This window comes from Nelumbo nucifera, chromosome 7, assembly GCF_055504915.1.
Source record: "Nelumbo nucifera cultivar China Antique chromosome 7, China Antique-T2T, whole genome shotgun sequence".
NCBI classification, from domain to species: Eukaryota; Viridiplantae; Streptophyta; class Magnoliopsida; order Proteales; family Nelumbonaceae; genus Nelumbo; species Nelumbo nucifera.
The window spans coordinates 60,900,694-60,919,744 of record NC_142655.1 but is presented as its reverse complement, the minus strand read 5'-3'; the positions used below and the strand labels follow the sequence as shown (position 1 = coordinate 60,919,744).

At 39.5% G+C, this 19,051-nt stretch overlaps 1 protein-coding gene across 13 annotated transcripts in view; it reads right to left on the bottom strand.

Annotated features, from left to right (window-relative positions):
- Positions 1-641: 641 nt before the first annotated feature.
- The window catches only part of LOC104589868 (uncharacterized), a 59,652-nt gene continuing 41,242 nt past the window's right edge, over positions 642-19,051 (bottom strand). For 10 of the 13 annotated variants that reach the window (XM_010248307.3, XM_088891341.1, XM_010248308.3 and 7 more), the window contains 4 exons: positions 14,809-14,959; positions 1,941-2,106; positions 1,433-1,502; positions 642-1,107 (listed from right to left, as the gene is read on the bottom strand). In XM_010248307.3, coding sequence (XP_010246609.2) covers positions 865-1,107; positions 1,433-1,502; positions 1,941-2,106; positions 14,809-14,959 — 630 coding nt within the window. In that variant the 3' untranslated portion in view covers positions 642-864. The remainder of the gene's footprint in view (positions 1,108-1,432; positions 1,503-1,940; positions 2,107-14,808; positions 14,960-19,051) is intronic. The other 3 variants (XM_010248314.3, XM_088891343.1, XM_088891342.1) reach the window with 1 other exon arrangement.

Below are 19,051 nucleotides of genomic sequence, written 5' to 3'. Positions count from 1 at the left end.
ATGCCGAGGTGCACAACCAAGCTGGCATCTGTACATCCGAGCTAAAAAAGTGTTAGTGCTCAAAGAGATTTTACCGAAAAAAACACTCCAATGCTTTAAGTCAATATGGGGTTTTTTGTGAGAATGTGTGAGTGCTTCAGTGCTTCAGTGCTTCAGTGCACATACCCCTTTTGAGTGGATTTGATGCTCTTTTATAGTTATCTGAGGTTCAAGTGTCATTAGGCAACGCCTCCGAGTCTCCTGCAGAGCTGTTTCCATAATTAAAGGCATGCTGGCATACCAATTGCTAGATTCGCACAGCGGTTACTAGTCGCCTACGGGTTTTGTGGCACACTTTTCGTCGAATTGTTCCTATGGCCACAGCAACAGTACGGAGGTGTGGCACACAGAATGGTTTAGGCGAACTTGTATTGATGGCAGCCCGTATTTGCCCCAAATCGGCTGCTCACCTGATGTTGGGTGCCACGTATTGACTTATCGAGCTGTCCTACTAAATTGAACGTTATGTTGTCAACAGCGTCCACATGCCGGTGATTGTGCGAGGTCACCAAAATGCCCCTCATCACTAACTATCACCGCCATAAGGATAACCATGAGTTAATTTCACAGGGAACTACAATACAATGCAGTACTCAAAGCCCTTGCGCAACATGCCAACATCATTTGACAGTGATGTTTTACTGCACCTGTAAGACACTGAGATCACTACTACATCCTCCAAAACAGAAACCCTTCAATCAAAAAAATACCAACTGATTTACAGCAATTAAAACAAGAGATACCCAATTAACCATTAAATATCATTATAAGGGGGCAAATTGATGCTATTATAGGGCAATATACCCCTTTGAGTAGCTTATATGTTTAGTTTGAGGAACCAATTAATTTGTCTTCCTCCTTTGGGATGTCACTCATGGATACCTGCATGCCTGACTTAATTTTATTCCACTCATTCTCCACACGGAAGAAAATCCACTGGAAGCGTCGAAGAATCTCCAAGGCCGTGATAGTAAAAACAGTCAGGTAGTTATGGCGAAGATGGGCAGACAGCTTATATGTCCAAGTACAACGGAGGACAAGGTTGCTTCCTAGCACCCAAAAGTAAACCTGCAAAACTTAACATTTCATAATTACTTTTTGTGCACATTTAAAACTTTTCAAGGTTCAAAAAATCGTTATCGGTCGATACATATCATATCGGGCCCTTCACGGTATGCCCCTATTGGGGTTGTATTGGGTCAAGGCCTGGTTCAGACTTCAGGGGGTAACCGGGACTTAAACCGGCCCCTCTGAACCAAAATCGAAAAAAAAAAAAAGTGAAACTAAAAAAAAGGACCGATACTAGCCAATACGCCCTACCGGCATATCGCCAGTATCAATACTTTGAACCTTGTTTAAAACTACCAGAATTTCATCATAGCCAAAACCTTACCCATTGTCGTCCATACAATAGGTTTGAGCAGATATACTGTTTGCTGAACTTGAAAATCCGAGTGAAGCCACTATCAAATGAGAAGACGAGTTAGCACACAATTTTCTTTCTTTTTCTTGTTTCCAAGAAGAAATAGTAGTGCAAATAAATTTGCACTTGTACAAATGCATGAGAGTGCAAATGTAAAAAGTGCAAATTATTGTTTAATTTTGTTTTGGATTTTACTTTATTCTGTTTCATGTCTTAATTTACTATTGCAATCAAACAAAATAAGCTAAAATTTGAAACAGAAAGTCAGATTTACACTCAAATCATTTGCACTGTGCAAATTTATTTGCATTGCAACCAATCACAGCCTAAACTACATAATAAATTATTTTAGAAGCCAAGCGAAAATATTTTAATACTAGCACAAGGTTGTCATCTTTTCATATGGTGCAATGAACAAGTACTCAAAACAGGAGAAATTGTCAGGTTATATTTGATAAGAAAAGAAATTCATGTATACCTCAAGTCCCAATCACGGGCCACATCCCAGTAAAATGAGTAGAGCGAATTTACAACACTTGAAAGAAGCCAAAGGGGGCGAAAAATATTTGTCCACCTATCAGGGAGGACGTGATATTTAAGGGCTGAGAGAAAAATCACTGGGACAGCCGTTGAATATTTTAAAGCTGAAAAGCATATATACAAGTAAGGTTACCAAAACAGTCATTAGGACAAAAATGCAATATATATGGAAGACCAACTAGTTAATCAAATGGGCATACAAGACCAACAAGTTAATCAAAAACAGAGTTTGTACATGCAACAGAAGAACCGTTGTTCAACACACTAAATAGGGAAGCTCCTATACAACCTCACCTATCTCTGCCATGTGGAAGAATTTTGTAGCCAAACATAGAAATATCCATAATATAGAGGGACCTCCTAACCGGTTGCATTAACTCCCCTATTCAAAATAAAAGCAGCATAAGTTTTTTTTTTACTCTCCCCCTCCCTCATGTGAGCAGAAGTTTTTTTCCCTCCCTCATGTGTGTGTGTGTACAGCCAGTAAAAGTTGTGCCCAACTAATGAATACCTATCCAAATGATAAGATTTTATTTAAAAGAAGCATAAAAGAAGATTTATATTGCATAATGCAAGAACACAGACTCTTTCTGAGAAACAAAGTTGCCATGGCGAAGTTTCCAAGTTGTCTAGGGTTCCCCCATTAAACAACGGAGTAGGAAATCCACTCCTTACATATACAGAAATTACCTAAAATATCACTTTACTAACAACGTCTAAAACATCCTCCCACTTTTATGCACCTCCAACAGGCCCCTGTTATAGAAGACTAAGGCAGTAATCATTACCCATTTGTTCAATCCGGTTAAGGGTGACCCTAAGTCAATCCATTACAATTGGATCAAATATGGAGATACCCCAATTTGATCTAATTTTCTTATATGCATCTTGCATCAATAAAGCAGGTTGGAATGTTTTGTTTGACTCAAGAATCATGCATTCAAGTTCCAAACAAATTATTTTCAATTCATTTTTTCATGATATACAAAATTGAAGTTATCTTTAGTTCATTTTTATTAAGAGTCAGTTGACTAATCAGGAGTAATCTAGTCTTTCACTCTTTCTACCTTATTTTATATTCATTATGTTGTTACAGGTCTGTCCAAGTTTAATTAACCACACCCACACTTACATAGGGAAAGTTTAGTCTTTGTATGATATTAAGATAAGTAATAGATCTGGCTGACTGGGAAGGTTGATTATTCCCTCCCATTCTTCTATTCCATTTGTTTCCCTCCTCCCTCTTTTCTATTACTCTCTCTTCACTCTCCTTCATTTCTAGAAGCAACCGTATACCATTCACATTGTATTAAAGAACTAAGAAGGAACATACGGAGGCTGTAATCCTATTTCAACACCTTTTAAAAATTTTTTGCATTTTTTATTTTTTTGAACCTAGCAACTGGGTTGGGGGCTCCACCCCCGAACCCTGATCATGCCCCTCGAGGCAAGCCTAAACAAGCCCATCTTAATAAAATATCTTCTTAAAAGGCAATTAAAAACATACAATCATTATTTTTTGTGTGAAAATTAAGAATTTTAAGAGCCTAACATGGGCTTGTTTGGGCTTGCCTCGAGGGGTGTGGCACAAAGGCAGCTCGTGGAATCAGGAATCTAATATGTTTTACATCACATTAGCTATTTTAAGTAATGCAATTGAGGAAAAAAAAGAGATTGTGGGTTTTACATTAGCTATTTCAATACACTTTACATGTTATGTTTATGTATTTTAATTTTAGATAATAAGTTTTTTTTAAATTTTATTATAAAATTTATGTTTATATTTTATTAATATTATGTTTAATATTTTTTATGTTTTTTTTTTAATTTTTGGCATTTTTTTGAATGTTCTAACATTTTTTTATTTTCTAGCATTTTTTTGCATTTTTGCACCATGCTTCAAAGAGGTGCGTGCCTCGCCTTGTGCCTTGGACACAAATTGGCCCCTGTGCCTTTCTACGCTTTGCGCTTTTAAAACACTATTCCAATGATAGTCTCACTATTTCGTCTTCTTTGAGTTCCAAAAATGATTTACAAGTGTATCAAAGGCACAAAATAATTGTTCCTGTTGAAATAATTGATTTTATGTTTGTTAGGGTCTGTTTGGCTGATTAAAGCCTTTTTTATTTTAATCTATTATTGTACCATCACTTAGTAGGGACACAAGGGTCATTTCCCTTCTTATTTTTTCGCCTATATATTATAATGAAGTTGGCGCTGCCAACGCTATTCCATTGTCTCGATCCTTCTTTCTTCCTTCTCTTCTCTTCTCTCCTCTTCTCTTCTCTTCTCTTTTGTTGTATTCTCCAATCAGTTTTACTGTCAAGATGGTATCAAAGTGTGGCCATCAGGGCAATCAAGTGTCTTCTCCAAGCTGCTGAATATGGGCGGAACAAAGGAGTACATCTGGGTTGATCGAATCAGACCTGAAACAGGTACGGCCCCTTTTTTTTTTCTTTTCTTCTCTTCCGTTGGTCGTGTACCAAGAGGAAAATGAATGCACCAGAACCACTGAATGTCGGCACACCCTTGTGAGGTTTCTCTGTTTGTTTTGGATCGCGTGATCCTGTACCTGCGAAAGGTTGCTATAGATCACGTATGACCTGTTTTCTCTACTTGTTGGCTTGATGCCTTGTGTGTAAGGATCTCCTCTTGTGATTATTGCTTGTATACCTTATTAGAAAACTAGTAGGCTAGGACTGCTACTCCGTACAGGTCTGAAAATCAGATCTGTCATCTTGTTTTTTCTAGAAATTGATGCTGGCCTTGTGCTCAGATTAACTCCAAAAACTGCAGTGTGGGTGGACTAATCACTTGTTGTGTGTGGAGCTTTTTGTTCTAATATAAGGAGGGATCCTAAGTTTGAAGCTTTTCGATAAAAAAATTGTGTTGACCATGTCTTCTTGTTAGACAGTGTATGCCCTTAGCTCCAATCAGAATGAGGTACATTATGACATTTAATGTAAATGAATAAAGTACATATTTGGCTCATGTTATTATGTTGTGTTTCTTTGTAATACCCTTAAACTGGACACATATGAGACTCGTGTTAGTTTAGAATCGTCACAGTCGTTGGATAGATCTGAGGAGATTTATCTTACCAAGGCAGACACTGATGTGCCGCCAAGTTGGCTGGGGTAGCTTGTCTTAGCTGCCAGGATGAGACCTGAGGTACATGCAGTGTGGGTTTTCTTGAAACCCTGAACCGGACCAAAATTTCAGTATTGCCCTGGACCTTGGAGATAGATGGGCAAAACTGGAATGTTACACCTGACCCCTAAACTCGATTATGATACTACACTAGGTGTCGGATTGGGTTGTCCTTGATATGCCAATCAGTTAGATCCTTAGAGGGGGTCAAAACCTGGGTATGTTGGGACAGTCCGAGAATTCATCTGAGTGGGTGATCATAGTGATAGGATCAGCCCCTTTGTCGGACAAAGTGAATGATCGGGGATGCACTCTCTCTGATGGAAACCAAAACTACCGATAGTCGATTTCAAAATGTTTGCAAAAGGTTTTAATTCCCGGGATCCATGTGAGTAGAGAGTGCAGCATTGTACCTTGCAGCCGAGAGAGAGGTCCTCTCTTGTCGGGCAGTGTTTGATCATTATGGGCTGAGAGGTTAAGTATAAGACCATTGAGGGTAATACCTAATGGGTTAATCTTGCATCTGCCCACAGTCCTTGGGTTTTTATAAGGTGGCTTGACCCAATGACCATTTAGTGTAAATGTTGGGCCCATTAAGAGCCCATGGTGATGGACTCAGGGGTTCACGGTCTCCTACAGTGAATTCGGCCAGGCCTTGTAACAGAGGCTGGGCTGAACCCATGTGGCTGATGTGTAGATCAATGTTTGGGTCCCACACCATACAAAGATAGCCAACTGAGCAGATTAAGAGGTTAAGTGAGCACATAGACTTAATGGGCCTAAAGCCCAATTCGAACTGGCTTAATAAGATTAGTTAAATGAGGGCGGTTCTGGGATTTGGATCAACAGATAGGATAAGGGGTTATCCCTATCCACTCAAAGAGTCCAGATCCAAATAATAGATTGGATTAGGAAACTCCTAATTTGATTAGGAAGGCTGATCTTTATCTACAGATAAATTAAGGGATTGTCCTTATCTCTTAAAGAGAGTCCAGATCCAAATAAAAGATTTGGATTAGGAAACTCCTAATAGGATTAGGAGAACCTCTCTTTAAGGCTATAAATAGGAGAGCAGGGCGAACCCTCAATACAACAACAGATAGTCTGCTGAACTAAGAGAGAAGACAATATACAGTTCAACTGCTTCTAACTTCCGCTCTTGTTCCTGCTCTTGCCGCCCTACCCAGTTCGATCTCCACCGGTGGAAGTGATCAAGAACAATTCTTGATATTGCCTTTTGCTAGAAGAGGCAATCTGAAGTCGTGCTCACCAGCCCTCCATCATATTCTTGCTGAAGAATTCGGTTTTTGCTGAAGAATCGTCCTACTGATTCTGCTTCACCTCACACTGTGTTATCTTCGGTGGAAGTAGTCTTTGGTTCTCTCCTTGGGCGTGAACACCTTCATTGGGGGCTTACTATTACTCCGTATCAGGTATATCCCTCTACTCCCTTTTGGTTTCAGATCTGGTCCGGTTTGGTTTCAAAATTGATCCTTGAAAATGCAGTTTTCTAAAATAGGGAATGCGATTCCCACATGGGAGAGAGGAATTTTTGAAATTTCGCCCAACCTTCCTGTAGGGTTCGGCCATCCATATGATGGATCTCTCATCCCTTCACTTCTGAGAATTATGCTACTTCAAGGATTTCTGGAAATCAAAACGGGGTAAGTGGGGGAATGGATATGAGTTTCCCCATGGTTGTTATTCCCTTTGATGGTCCGAATTACCTTGAATGATCTAGAGGAATAAAAATTGTACATCACTGCTAGGGGAAAAATAGGATACATCAATGGAAAAGTGAAGGAACCAAAGAGCAAAAGTGCTGAATATGATAGATGGAACCAAGAAAATAGTATGGTGATGTCATGGTTCTTGGTTTCCATGCTGCCACAGGTGAAAAACTTTTATGTGGGCTGAAACTGCTTGTGAAATATGGGAACAAGCAAAGTCCACCTATTCAGAGCAGAGACACTATGGCAAGATATACCAACTGCAAGTTGAATCATCCACTTGTAAGCAGGGAGAAAGGAGTCTCTCGGTGTACTATGCAGATCTGACATCGATATGAAAAGAACTTGATCACTATCAGAATGTTAACTAGAAGTGTGATGAGGATGCAAAGGCATGCAAATCACTTGTATCTCAGTAGCGAGTATTTGCCTTCCTCTTGGGGCCAAATCCTTCATGAGTACATCAGGGTGCAAATCTTGAGAAGTAAAGACTTGCCATCAGTTCAAGAGGTTTATGCCTTGGTTTAGTTAGAAGAAAGTAGAAGAAATGTGATGAATTCTACAGAGGGGGAGCTAGTTGCTCTAGCTGTCCGAGGAAGTTCAGATACTAATGTCGGAGGTGGTTCTAAAAAGGGTGACTCTCAGAAGAAAACAGATGATAAGAGTAAGCTTTGGTGCCCTCACTGCCAGAAGGCAAGACACACCAGAAATACCTGTTGGGATCTCCATGGAAAACCTAAATGGGCACAGGATTTGGGTAAGAAGCCAACAACTGATCAGGGCAAGAAACCAAGTTAGCAGAATTAGAAAATGTATAACTCAACTAATATGGCATCTCAAGAGACTGGTCCCATGGTAACTCAAGAAAGGCATCTCAGTTCTGACCCTAAGGAAGAGATCATCAACTCCTTCTGTGACCATTTGGAGTTATATGGTAGTACTAATCGCCAGATGGATACTGATCCTACTCTTACCTCTTTTGCATTTGCTTAAGGTAACACTGCCACTACCTTCCATGTGTCATCTCATACCTCTAATTCCCCTTGGGTAATTGACTCTGGAGCCTCAAACCACATGACTAGTAAGTCAAATTTATTTCAGGCATACAATCTTCTCTCTGGGAGAGATAAGGGTAGACAAGCTGATGGTTCTTTCTCCACCATAGCCGACCAATGAACCATATCTCTCCCACTCGACCTTACCCTTTCTAACGAACTATATATTCCTAAATTACCTATAAATATGCTTTCCATTAGTAGTATTACTCACTCCTTGAACTGTTCAGCTACTTTCTATCCGTCTTCATGTGTGTTTCAGGATTTGGCCTCAAGGAAGACGATTGGTAGAGGAAGCATGGTGGATGGCCTCTACGTGTTGGAGAATAAAGCTGGTCGTCTGGCTACAAAGTCCTTGAGTTCGTCCAGTGAGAGTCAAGCCTAATTATGGCACAATCGTTGTGGTCATCTTTCTTTTGAGTCATTAAAAGTTATGTTTCCAAAGTTGTTTGAGTCTTTGTTAGTGAGTCAGTTGCAGTGTCAGATATGTCAATTGAGTAAACATTGTAGAAGCACTTTTCCTTTGAGAAATAAAAGATCTTAATTTCCGTTTCATATTGTTTATTCTGATGTTTGGGGCCCGGTTACTCTACCTACTGAGGCTGGATATAAGTATTTCATTACCTTGGTTGATGATTACTCTAGATACACCTGGGTTTACCCTATGCGATCTAAAGAGGAAGTGCCTAAAATTGTGAAAGACTTTCAATGCATGGTGTTCACTCAGCTCCAAATTGAAATCCATATTTTCCAATCGGATAATGCAAAGGAATTACTTCCATAGTGATCTCACGGAATTCTTTGCTTCGAGTGGATCACTTCAACGAAGCTCTTGTGCTAGGACACCTCAACAAAACGGTGTGCTGAAAGAAAAAACCGTCATCTTCTTAAAGTAGCTCATGGCTTGTTAATCCATATGAATGTTCTGAAACGTTTTTTGATGTGTGTTGTTCTGTGTGCTACGTACATCATCAACCGTATGCCCTCTCGGTTACTAGAGTATAAAGCCCCATGTCAGCTTTTGTTTCCTATAACTCCATCGTTCCCCATTCTTCTCGGTTTCCCCTTAGAGGGAGAGTAGGGTTGAGGAGAAACAGGCTCAAACTCAACTACCTCCTCAACCTGACCCTCCTCCATTCCGTGTCTTTCTTCGCCGCCACGAAAGCCAGCAGAGTTCAAGAGCCGTGGAACCTGACACTATGCAACCGACATCATCGGCTTCACCGGAGGTTGATCCTTCCCATCAGCCAAGTACACTTGCTTCTATTGATATGCCTGCTCCTCTCAATGTTGATTCCTCTGTCACTAATGATCTTGATGTTCCTATTCCTAAGAGAAAGGGTGTTAGATCTTATACCACTAACCATCCTATCTCTCACTTTGTGTCCAATGATCATATTTCATCTTCATATCGTGCATTCTTCTCCTCTGTTGATAGTATCCCCGTTCCTAAGAATGTGGCAAAAGCTTTATCCAAACCTGAATGGGCAAATGCAATGAAGGAAGAGATTGATGCATTACACAAAAATGGCACTTGGAAATTGGTGGATCTTCCTGAAAGGAAGGAACCAGTGGGGTGCAAGTGGGTGTTCACAGTGAAACACAAGGCTGATGGAACTGTTGAAAGGTACAAGGCCAGATTAGTGGCAAAAGGTTTTACACAAGTATATGGAGTGAACTATGCAGAGACTTTTGCCCCAGTAGCCAAGATGAACTCTATCAGAATTCTCCTTTCATTGGCGACAAATCTTGATTGGGAACTTCACCAATTGGACATCAAAAATACTTTCTTGAATGGTGACTTAGAAGAGGAAGTGTACATGATCCAACCTCCAGGTTTTTGTGCTAAAGGCAATGAACAAAAAGTGTGCAAGTTAAAAAAATCTTTATATGGGCTGAAACAATCTCCTCAGGCCTGGTTTAGTAAGTTCCACTTAGCAGTTCAATAGATGGGATTCAAACAATGCCAGTTAGATCACATACTATTTGTGAAAAAAGGTGAAGGGAAAATTTCAGCTCTAATTGTGTATGTGGATGACATAGCGATCACAGGAAATTGAGAGGCTGAAATACAGAGACTCAAAAAGTTCTTAGCCACTCAATTTGAGGTGAAAGATCTAGGCCCCTTACGTTATTTCCTTGGAATTGAAGTTGCCCGCTCTCACAAGGGCATCTTTATTGCCCAATGGAAATATGTACTAGATCTACTAGAAGATACAAGCAAACTGGGAGTGAGACCAATTGACTCACCAATTGAACCTAACCATAATCTAGGAGACAGTCAGGGAGAGTTCTTGAAAGATGTGAAGAAGTTTTAGAGACTTGTAGGGACTCTTGTATTTGTCTATGACCAAGCCTGATATTCCTTATGTAGTGGGTGTCCTTAGCCAGTTCATGCACAATCCTAGGACAACTCAACTCACCTTGAAGCTACAGAGAGGATCTTCAGATACCTCAAGAAGTTTCCTGGAGCTGGTTTGCTAGTCCAGAAACATAGACATTTAAATGTGGAGGTATATACTGATGCTGATTGGGAAGTCTACCAGTGGATATTGTGCCTTTGTAGGGGGAAACCTAGTCACATGGAAAAGTAAGAAGCAAAGTGTGGTGGCTAGGTCTAGTGTTGAAGCTACAGAGTTATGTCTCATGAAGTTGCTAAAATCATGTGGATAAGAAATTTGTTAGGAGAACTGGGTTTTACAGTTAGCAACCTATGTCACTCTATTGCAACAATAAGGCTGCTATCAACATTGCAGCTAATCCATTCCTCCATGATAAAACGAAACACATTGAAATGAACAAGCATTTTATTAGAAAAAAACATGTAAATGGAGAAATGTGCACCCCATATGTCAGCTCAGAAGAACAACTTGCAGACATCTTCACTAAAGGTCTTCATCATGTGCGACATAATGATTTGTGTGACAATTTGGGCATGATTGATATCTATGCTCCAACTTGAGGAGGAGTGTTGAAATAATTGATTTTATGTTTGTTAGGGTATGTTTGTCTGATTAAAGCTTTTTTTATTTTAATCTATTATTGTACCATCACTTAGTAGGGGCACAAAGGTCATTTCCCTTCTTATTTTTCCGCCCTATATATTATAATGAAGCTGGCGCCGCCAGCACTATTCCATTGCCTCAATCCTTCTTCTTTCTTCCTTCTCTTCTCCTCTCCTCTTCTCTTCTCTTCTCTTTTGTTGTAATCTCTAATCAGTTTTACTGTCAAGAGTTCCCGCTTTAGTAGATGAGCCTCTTCCCTCATTACTCAGTCTAGTCATCAATAAGAAGATAAGTTATGATTCACCCTACTTTGTTGATTTCCCGGACATAAATATCCCTTTTGCATTGAAGTCAAGGTAAGCATCATTCTTGTACTATACTTTTATCTCCAAGCATGTATCATAAACCCTTCTATAACCATCCACTTTTGCCTAGCATGTTTCTTTTAAGTTTGTCCCTTGGACTATATTAGAATCACATTGAAATACGAAAGACCCATAGTTGTCAAGGCAACGCCTAGGTGGGCGCCTAGGCAACTAGGCGCTTTTCAAAGAACAGCTCGCCCAAACGCCAACTATGTTAAGCACATACTTATATAAATATTTATTAAATAAAAAAATATAAAATATATAATATTTTATTGGTTGTTTTAGTTATTATAATAGAACCTATTGCATGTTATCATGCTTTTGTATTGAGGAAAGTAAAAACAAAGTTAATCTTCGAGGGTTTCACATTGACAATAGAATTGAAGTATCGAACTGAGGAAGATGAGAGAACAACAGCCTCCATCATTCCCACACAGTCCTCTAAAGTTAGTTTTGTTCTCTGTTTCCTGGTTTAAAACAGTGGTTACGCCCCATTTTCTCCTCTTCCTTTTTGTATCTTATCTCCAAGTTTTTTGAATCATTTTATTGGACTAAAACAGGGGCTCCACCCCCTTCTATTGTTCTTAAATTTCCTGCATATTTTCAGCTTTTTTTTCTCATTATTGGTGTCTGAAACAAGGGCGGAACAGGGGCTCCGCCCCTTCTTTTATTCTTCATATTCTTTTATTTTAATATTTTTTTCACCAGCTTTTCTGGGTCTAGAACAGGGGCTCCGCCCCCTTCTTTTGTTCTTAATTTCTTCCATTTTTTCAGCTTTTTTTTGTTCTCATCATTGGTTTCTGAAACGGGCTCCGTCCCTTATTTTCTTCTTCATATTTCTTCTTTTATTTTAATATTTTTTCACCAGATTTTCTGGGTCTCGAACAGGGGCTCCGCCCCCAACTTTTCTTTTTCATTTTCTTCTTTTATTTTAGTATTTGTTCCCTGTGTATTGTTGATCTAAAATAGGGGCTCTGCCCCCTTCAGTTCTTTCAAATCCCAAGCACAAAAGTAAGTGCAGAATACATAAAGCCAAAAAAAAAACTAGTTCAAAAGGGTACAAATCCATCGGCAACCTTAGTTTTAAATTCCATCGCCTAGGCGAGGGCTAGGCGCCTGGGTGCCCCACGGTCGCCTAGCCTCGCCTTGGTGCCTTGAAAACTATGGAAAGAACCTACATTGGATATGGTTGAGTTCTCTAATTAAAAAGAACCAATGAGAAAAAAGTGGGTCTCTAACATAATGTAAAGAATAGCTGAATCCACTAACAAAGATATAAAGCATGATCGGTAGCTAAGGGTTATGCACAAGCATTTGTCAATTACTTGGAGACATTTGCTCCCATTTATGAAGATGAATTATGTGAGGGTTCTTCTTTCCTTAGTAGCTACACACTCATGGCCACTATATCAGTTCAACATCAAGAATTCTTTCGTAAATGGGGATCCTTAAGAGTAAAGAAAGGAAAGAGAAGAAAGGCAGTCCTAAGGAATGAGAGGATTGATTTAAAAGTTGTGAAAAGGTGTTAGATATCAGCAGTAAAGAGAAAAGGAGAGGAGAGAAGAAGAAGTTGGCGGCAATAGGGTTTAGAGAGAAGTCTATCGAATGTTTTCTCCTTCCCTAATCCTTTTCATTAAAACATAATTTACAAAGTTTCGGTATTTACAGAGAGGCCCTTAATTGGGCGACTAACTTAATTAAGCATAACATAAAAAAGTATAAAGATTTGCACGTTAAAGAAATCTTTATATGGCCTTACGTTGTTAAGCAGTCTCCTAGGGCTTGGTTCAAGGTTCAAAGTATTGACCTGTATCGGTACTCTTTTTTTTTTTTTCGAATCTGGTTCAGAGGGGCCAGTCTACCCCCTGAACCACTTGCTGACACGAAACACACCCTGTAGGGGCATATCGGGAAGGCTCCGGTACGATATGTATCAGCTGATACGGGCCGATACATATCGATACTTTGAAATCCTTGGCTTGGTTCAAGCGGTTTGAGGAAGCACTGGTGAAGATTGGTTTCACACAAGTCTACTTTGACCATATACTGTTTTTTAAAACACTCCACCTTAGTTCATATCTGGGAAAGTACTGGGGGGGGGTTGGCCAGGGCAGATCTCCCAGCCCGGACACTATACAAAATTCACTTCTGTATTATTGTTGCTTCTTTATTGAAAAATTTTCTATTTGAGATCCTATTAGCAACACCTAAGGCTATGACCATCTGCATAAAAAGAACAACCATGCTGCGCAAAAAAAGAAGAGAAAAATGTGAAACTTTAGCAGAAACCCTACTAAGTTTCCTTGCATCCAGCACCAGATGGGTATCCATACTTTCAAGATTCCACTTCACAGAAGAATGTTCAGTTCTTCATATATGCATTTTCTTCCAAGCTTCTCAGTAAAATTATTTGCTTCATATTTATCAATTTTAACTTAATTTTTTGAGAATCTAGAATCAAGTAACTCTACAACCTGCAAGAACACTTTTTGGAGAAGGGAAAAACCAAGAGGCCTCAAAGAAGCAGAGCACAAAAAAGCATGAAGAAGGAAGGAAGGAAGGAAAGAGAGAAAGAAAGAAAGAAAGAAAGAAAATAACTCATAACCAGGAAAGAAATTACCTCAGGAACTTTCCCCCAAAACAAATCATACCCACTCCCCAAAAAGACCATCAGCTATCAAATTGGCATTCATCAGAACACATTCTAGTCTGAAAAAGATATTGAGTACATTTACATTAAGAAATAAATGGAAGAACTCAACTCAATCATATACCATGATCCCCTGCTTTCTTCTCTCCACCTACACACACAAAGGAAAACACTACCCTAGATGTGTTGGTACACTCCATGAATACTTGTCCTGATTTGACATACAGATCTATTTACCTTCAAACTAGTTTTATTCTTATTTAGTGAATAATTTTATTACACTGCTTCAACAAACCAATCTAATTCAAGTCCTCAACTCAATTATAAGCTATGCGAGAAGTACAACTTCTATAACTTCAACTAAGTTGCTCCACAAGAAAGCAAAACATCATTTATAGTCTACCAAAGGGAAAAAAAATGCTAATTTAATATGTCAACTAAGAGAAGACATACACGAAGGATTTGACAAATATTTTAACAGTAACATGTTAAGGGCTAAAATATTAATTTGAATATCTATTTGAGCTTATCATTACGAGTAAAAAAGTATCCATCCACTATGTACCAATAGCAATTTAAAGGAAAAATAGAAACTCAAAAATCAAAACTATAGTGTCTCATTGAAACAGTGATCAATGCATGATTGTAAAAAGGAGGGAGATAAAAAAGGGCCATTCCCCATTGTGTAGCCCATGAGCAAAAAAAAATGTTGGGCATGACAATCCAGAGTCTTGAAAGGTGTTGAATTTAGACAAACATAACTTTTGGCACACAATGGCTACTTTCAGATGGGGAGTGAAGGGGGGGAGGCAAATAACAAATGAGAAAACGTAATTAAGAGTACATACCATTTAAAAGAGTGGTTTTCTCCTTGGTGTCCTTGTACTGTCGCAGGCACTGCAGAAAACGACACATATAAGGGAAAACAAGCACCAGTGGGATAGCAATGGAATGACTGCCACACACAGAATCAGCTTCAAACCATGCAATTGTAGCAACCTGCATAAAGGATATTGCTCAAAAAAAAAAAAAAAAAAAAAACAGAATACATTCTTACATGCAACAAGGAGTGTATATATGAAAGTCAGATAAACAGTGTAATGTCAAACAGTAAGCAGCAAGTTACTTTAGCTTTCACTAATCCTATAATAACAAATCCAATTGGTAACACAAGAGAAGGATACAATATATGAATATGTTTCTTTTTGTTATATCACAATAACGATGATTATCAACAATTTTATAGGAACAGAAGCAAAAATTATATGTAATATTTTATATATTAGTAGTGGTTACCAAAGAATCACCAAGAGACTGGACGAGAATTGCAGATGGTGTGATAAGAGGTTTAAAGTTGAATTGCAGAAGTTAAGGCTGTCTTGGAAGTGGTAGGTTGAGGTTGATGCAGCATGCTTTCAAATGGAGTTTGAAAATATTACTGTGTTCAGGCAGAGCCCCCTGTCTAATTCCAAAAGTCTGCAGGTGGAAGACAAAGTTGTTCAAATCTTGGGCCTACCATTTCATCTCTGGAAATTAGAAGTTTCTTGTTTCATTGCTTCTCTGTACAAGGCTTAGAAGGATGGTTTCTTTGTGAAAGACCTGCACTCAGCTGCTGTCAATCTAAGAAACGTAAGACCAGAAGGAATCCCCCGGAAGGTTGAGGTGTTTGCTGATGGGACATTTTACTCTGTGTGGTTGGTGACAGCCATTGAATCTTCTTTGTGGCATGAAGGTAGGAGGGAAGAAGATGAGAAGGTTGAAGATTGGGTAGGTGGACTCAAGGGATTGGCCCGTTCAAATGTTGTTGAGACTTTCATGTATAAGGAAAGTCTTGCAGAAGAGAGTTTAAAAGGAAAGAAGCCAAAACCCAGTTTGGAATGAATGGGAGGAAAGGAAGATATAGCATGTGACAGGTCTTATGCCCAGGCTTTGAGGCGGTGACCGGCGTCTTGGTTAGTTGTTGCAGGGGTAAGCAAAAAAAAAACCAGAGTTGAGGCAGCGACCGGCGTCTTCATGGTTGGCGCGATAGAGACAAAGATGATAGGCAACAGAGAGAGAAAGGGGCACAGCCGTACAGGTAAGCTCCGAAGCAAGAGGAGAATTGGCCACTATGTGAGACTTGAGAGGCCATTGGTCGGAGGACGCACCAGAGGAAAAACTAGGAAGACGAAGAGAGTCAACGAGGAAAAAGTGAAGAATCACAAGAGAGACTAAGAGAAAGAAAGCCTACGGCCTATTACGGTTTAGTTTTCCAAGAGGAAAAACTTGAAAAGAGGAAAAATTGAAAAGGTGCCAGGCGGAGACAGACGCACGTGTGTTTGTTTATTGGATATTTGGATTTTAAAAATAACAAATTTACATGGAGAGGTAAGGTACTAAGGTTAAGCTTTTACTTTTTCTTGGACTTGTTTGAAAATTGAAAAGGTGCCAGGCTAACCTGGCACGCCAGACAGTAGGCGGATAGAGTGACAAACACCTTTTCAGTGTGACAGACGCACAGCAGTAAGGTTATTCAATTTTAAAAATATAAATATAAATATAATATATAATATATAATACCCTATATACATTATATATACACCAGTCGGTTCGATTAACCGCCGGTTTTTGTACAAGGTTAACCGAAACCGAACCAAAATTTTTGGTTTTTTAAGAATATCAAACCGAAACCAAACCAACCGGTTCAGTTAATCGATTTTTCGATTCGGTTTTTCGGTTTTTTTTGCTCACCCCTAGGTGTTACCGAATAAGAATGTACACGATCTAAGAGGAGGAACTAGACAAAAGCAGAGCCTAAATAGTCAAATAAGCAGGGCCTCTAATTTGGTAGTGGGTCATGTGGGTACAAGAAGAGAAGGGGCTCTTTTGAATCTTGGAAAAAATGGTAACAGACCAATTGAGGTCGTTCCTTTAGTGGGGTGCTCGAATGGGCACAAAGCAATAGAAGCCCGACCGTTAGAAAGTGGGCTAGGTCGAATTCTAAATGGGGTGAAGGAGGGTGAGGCCATCCAAGGGTGCAAGGAGGATTCAAGTGGGTTGGGCCCATTACAAAAGGAATGGAGCATGTGACAACTTAAAAGGTCACACATATGTCTCAAAGGGGACAAAAGAAAATTCAAATGGGTTGGGCCTTTCAAGCAACTTAAATCATTGTCCTCACTCGATGTTCGTTATAGTCCAAGACCACCAAATGGGAGAGCTCACTTCTATGGGTGCCTACACTGGCTGCTAGGAAGGGCTCACATGAAAGAAGGAACCCAAGCAACAAGAAGAAACCTCCGAACAACGGGTTTGGTGATTTGGAAGGAGATTACTTGCATAATGAAGAAGAGACCAACTTAGAGGAGTTAGAAACCTCTTCGGCACCTTCTCCTTCACATTCGTAGGGTGTCCCATTAGTGGTTTCCAACTGCCCTCCTGAGAAAATTGGAGTTACACCAATAAGAGGTTTTTCTTCTAACAACAACCAAACACTTCACCCACAGCAGCTTCAACCCAACCCCATTCCCTTGGAGTTTGGTACTTGTGGGTTGAGTGTCAGCCCAGATACTCTGGTTCCTATGTCTCTTACTGGTAGGTTTTCTGTGCCTATAACAGATACTTTCCAGGTCTAACAATTATCTAAAGCTGGATAAGGGAGGATTTTGAGGGGAAGTGAAGGTGAAGGAGAAGGTGCTGAAGAGGTGCTAAAAATGGAATTTAGTGAGCAAATCATTTGAGGAGCTTGTAAGGAAGAAGGTGATGAAGGAGGGGTTTGGAAATGGGGTTGAAATTGAAAGAAGTAAAAAATGTTATAGTCCATTCCAAGAAGAAGAAAGGAGAAGAAGAGCAAATAAAGAAAAAATTGACAGAGGAAGAGAGGCTAAAATCTGGTGAGATAGGGGACTTAGAGTTTAGTACAAGGGGGGAGAGGAGGAATAGACCAAAATAAAGGGTTAGGTAATTTGGTGTTGTTTATGCCAAAAGGTCTTGGGAAGATTATATGCTGGAATGCCAGAGGACTGGGGAGTTCTAAGAAAAGGCGGGTAGTAAAAATTTGCTTAGAAAGGAAAATCCAGATATAGTGATTTTACAAGAAAGCAAAAGTGGTAGACTAGGATAGGAAATGGGTGAGAAGCATTTGGAGCTCTAAAGAGATAGGATGGTCATTTGTGCCCTCATAAGGGGCTTCTAGGGGTCTAGTAACAATATGGAAGAATGAGGTGATGGAGCCCTTTGAGGAGCTAATATGCCGGTTCTCAGTCTCTCTAAAATTTAGGAATCTAGGAGAAGATTTCATTTGTGTTCTATCTAATGTTTATGGTCCTAACAAATATCGAGAGAGGTGAAATGAGGGAAGAACTTTTGATGTTAGAAGCCTATGGGATGAACTGCGGTGTCTTTGTGGAGATTTTAATGTCATAAGATTTACAAATGAGACAAATAATCTCAATTAGATGGTGGCAACTAGTATGAGGAAGTTCAATGAGTTTATTGATGATTGTGCTCTAAAAGAGATTCCTCTCTAGTAAACTTTGTTTACTTGGTCCAATTTACAAATTCCCTCTATTTACTCCAAGTTGGATAGGTCCCTTTTCAATCATGACTGGGAGGACCATTAGGTAGGGTTGATTTGCCCAATTAGTATTAGAACTAAGGACTTTATAGGTGCCCCACACTATTTTGATTTGAAAATATGTGGCTCACACCTAGACTTTATGAACAAGGTGGAGGAATGGTCGATTGATGAAGTGGGGGATGTCTTATGGAAAGGAGTTAGGTTCCATAGGAAGATACAAAGGCTCAAGTGCAAAATAAGAGAATGGAATAATAAGCATTTTGGAAGAGTGGAGGAAAGGAAAGTAGAAGTGGTGCTCCAAACTGAGCAGTTGGACGATGAGGAAAGTGAAGGTTTGTTAAGAGAGGAGGATGGGATTTTAAGATGGCCTCTGAAGGAGTTGGAAGAAATTCTACTTAGGGTAGAGATTTGTTGGAGGCAAAAAATCGAGATATAAGCAGACTAAGGAGGGGGGTGGCAACACTAAGTTTTTCCATGCAATAGCCAATGGGATAAAAAGAAAGAACTTTGTGTTTTCAATGGGTAGATCTAAA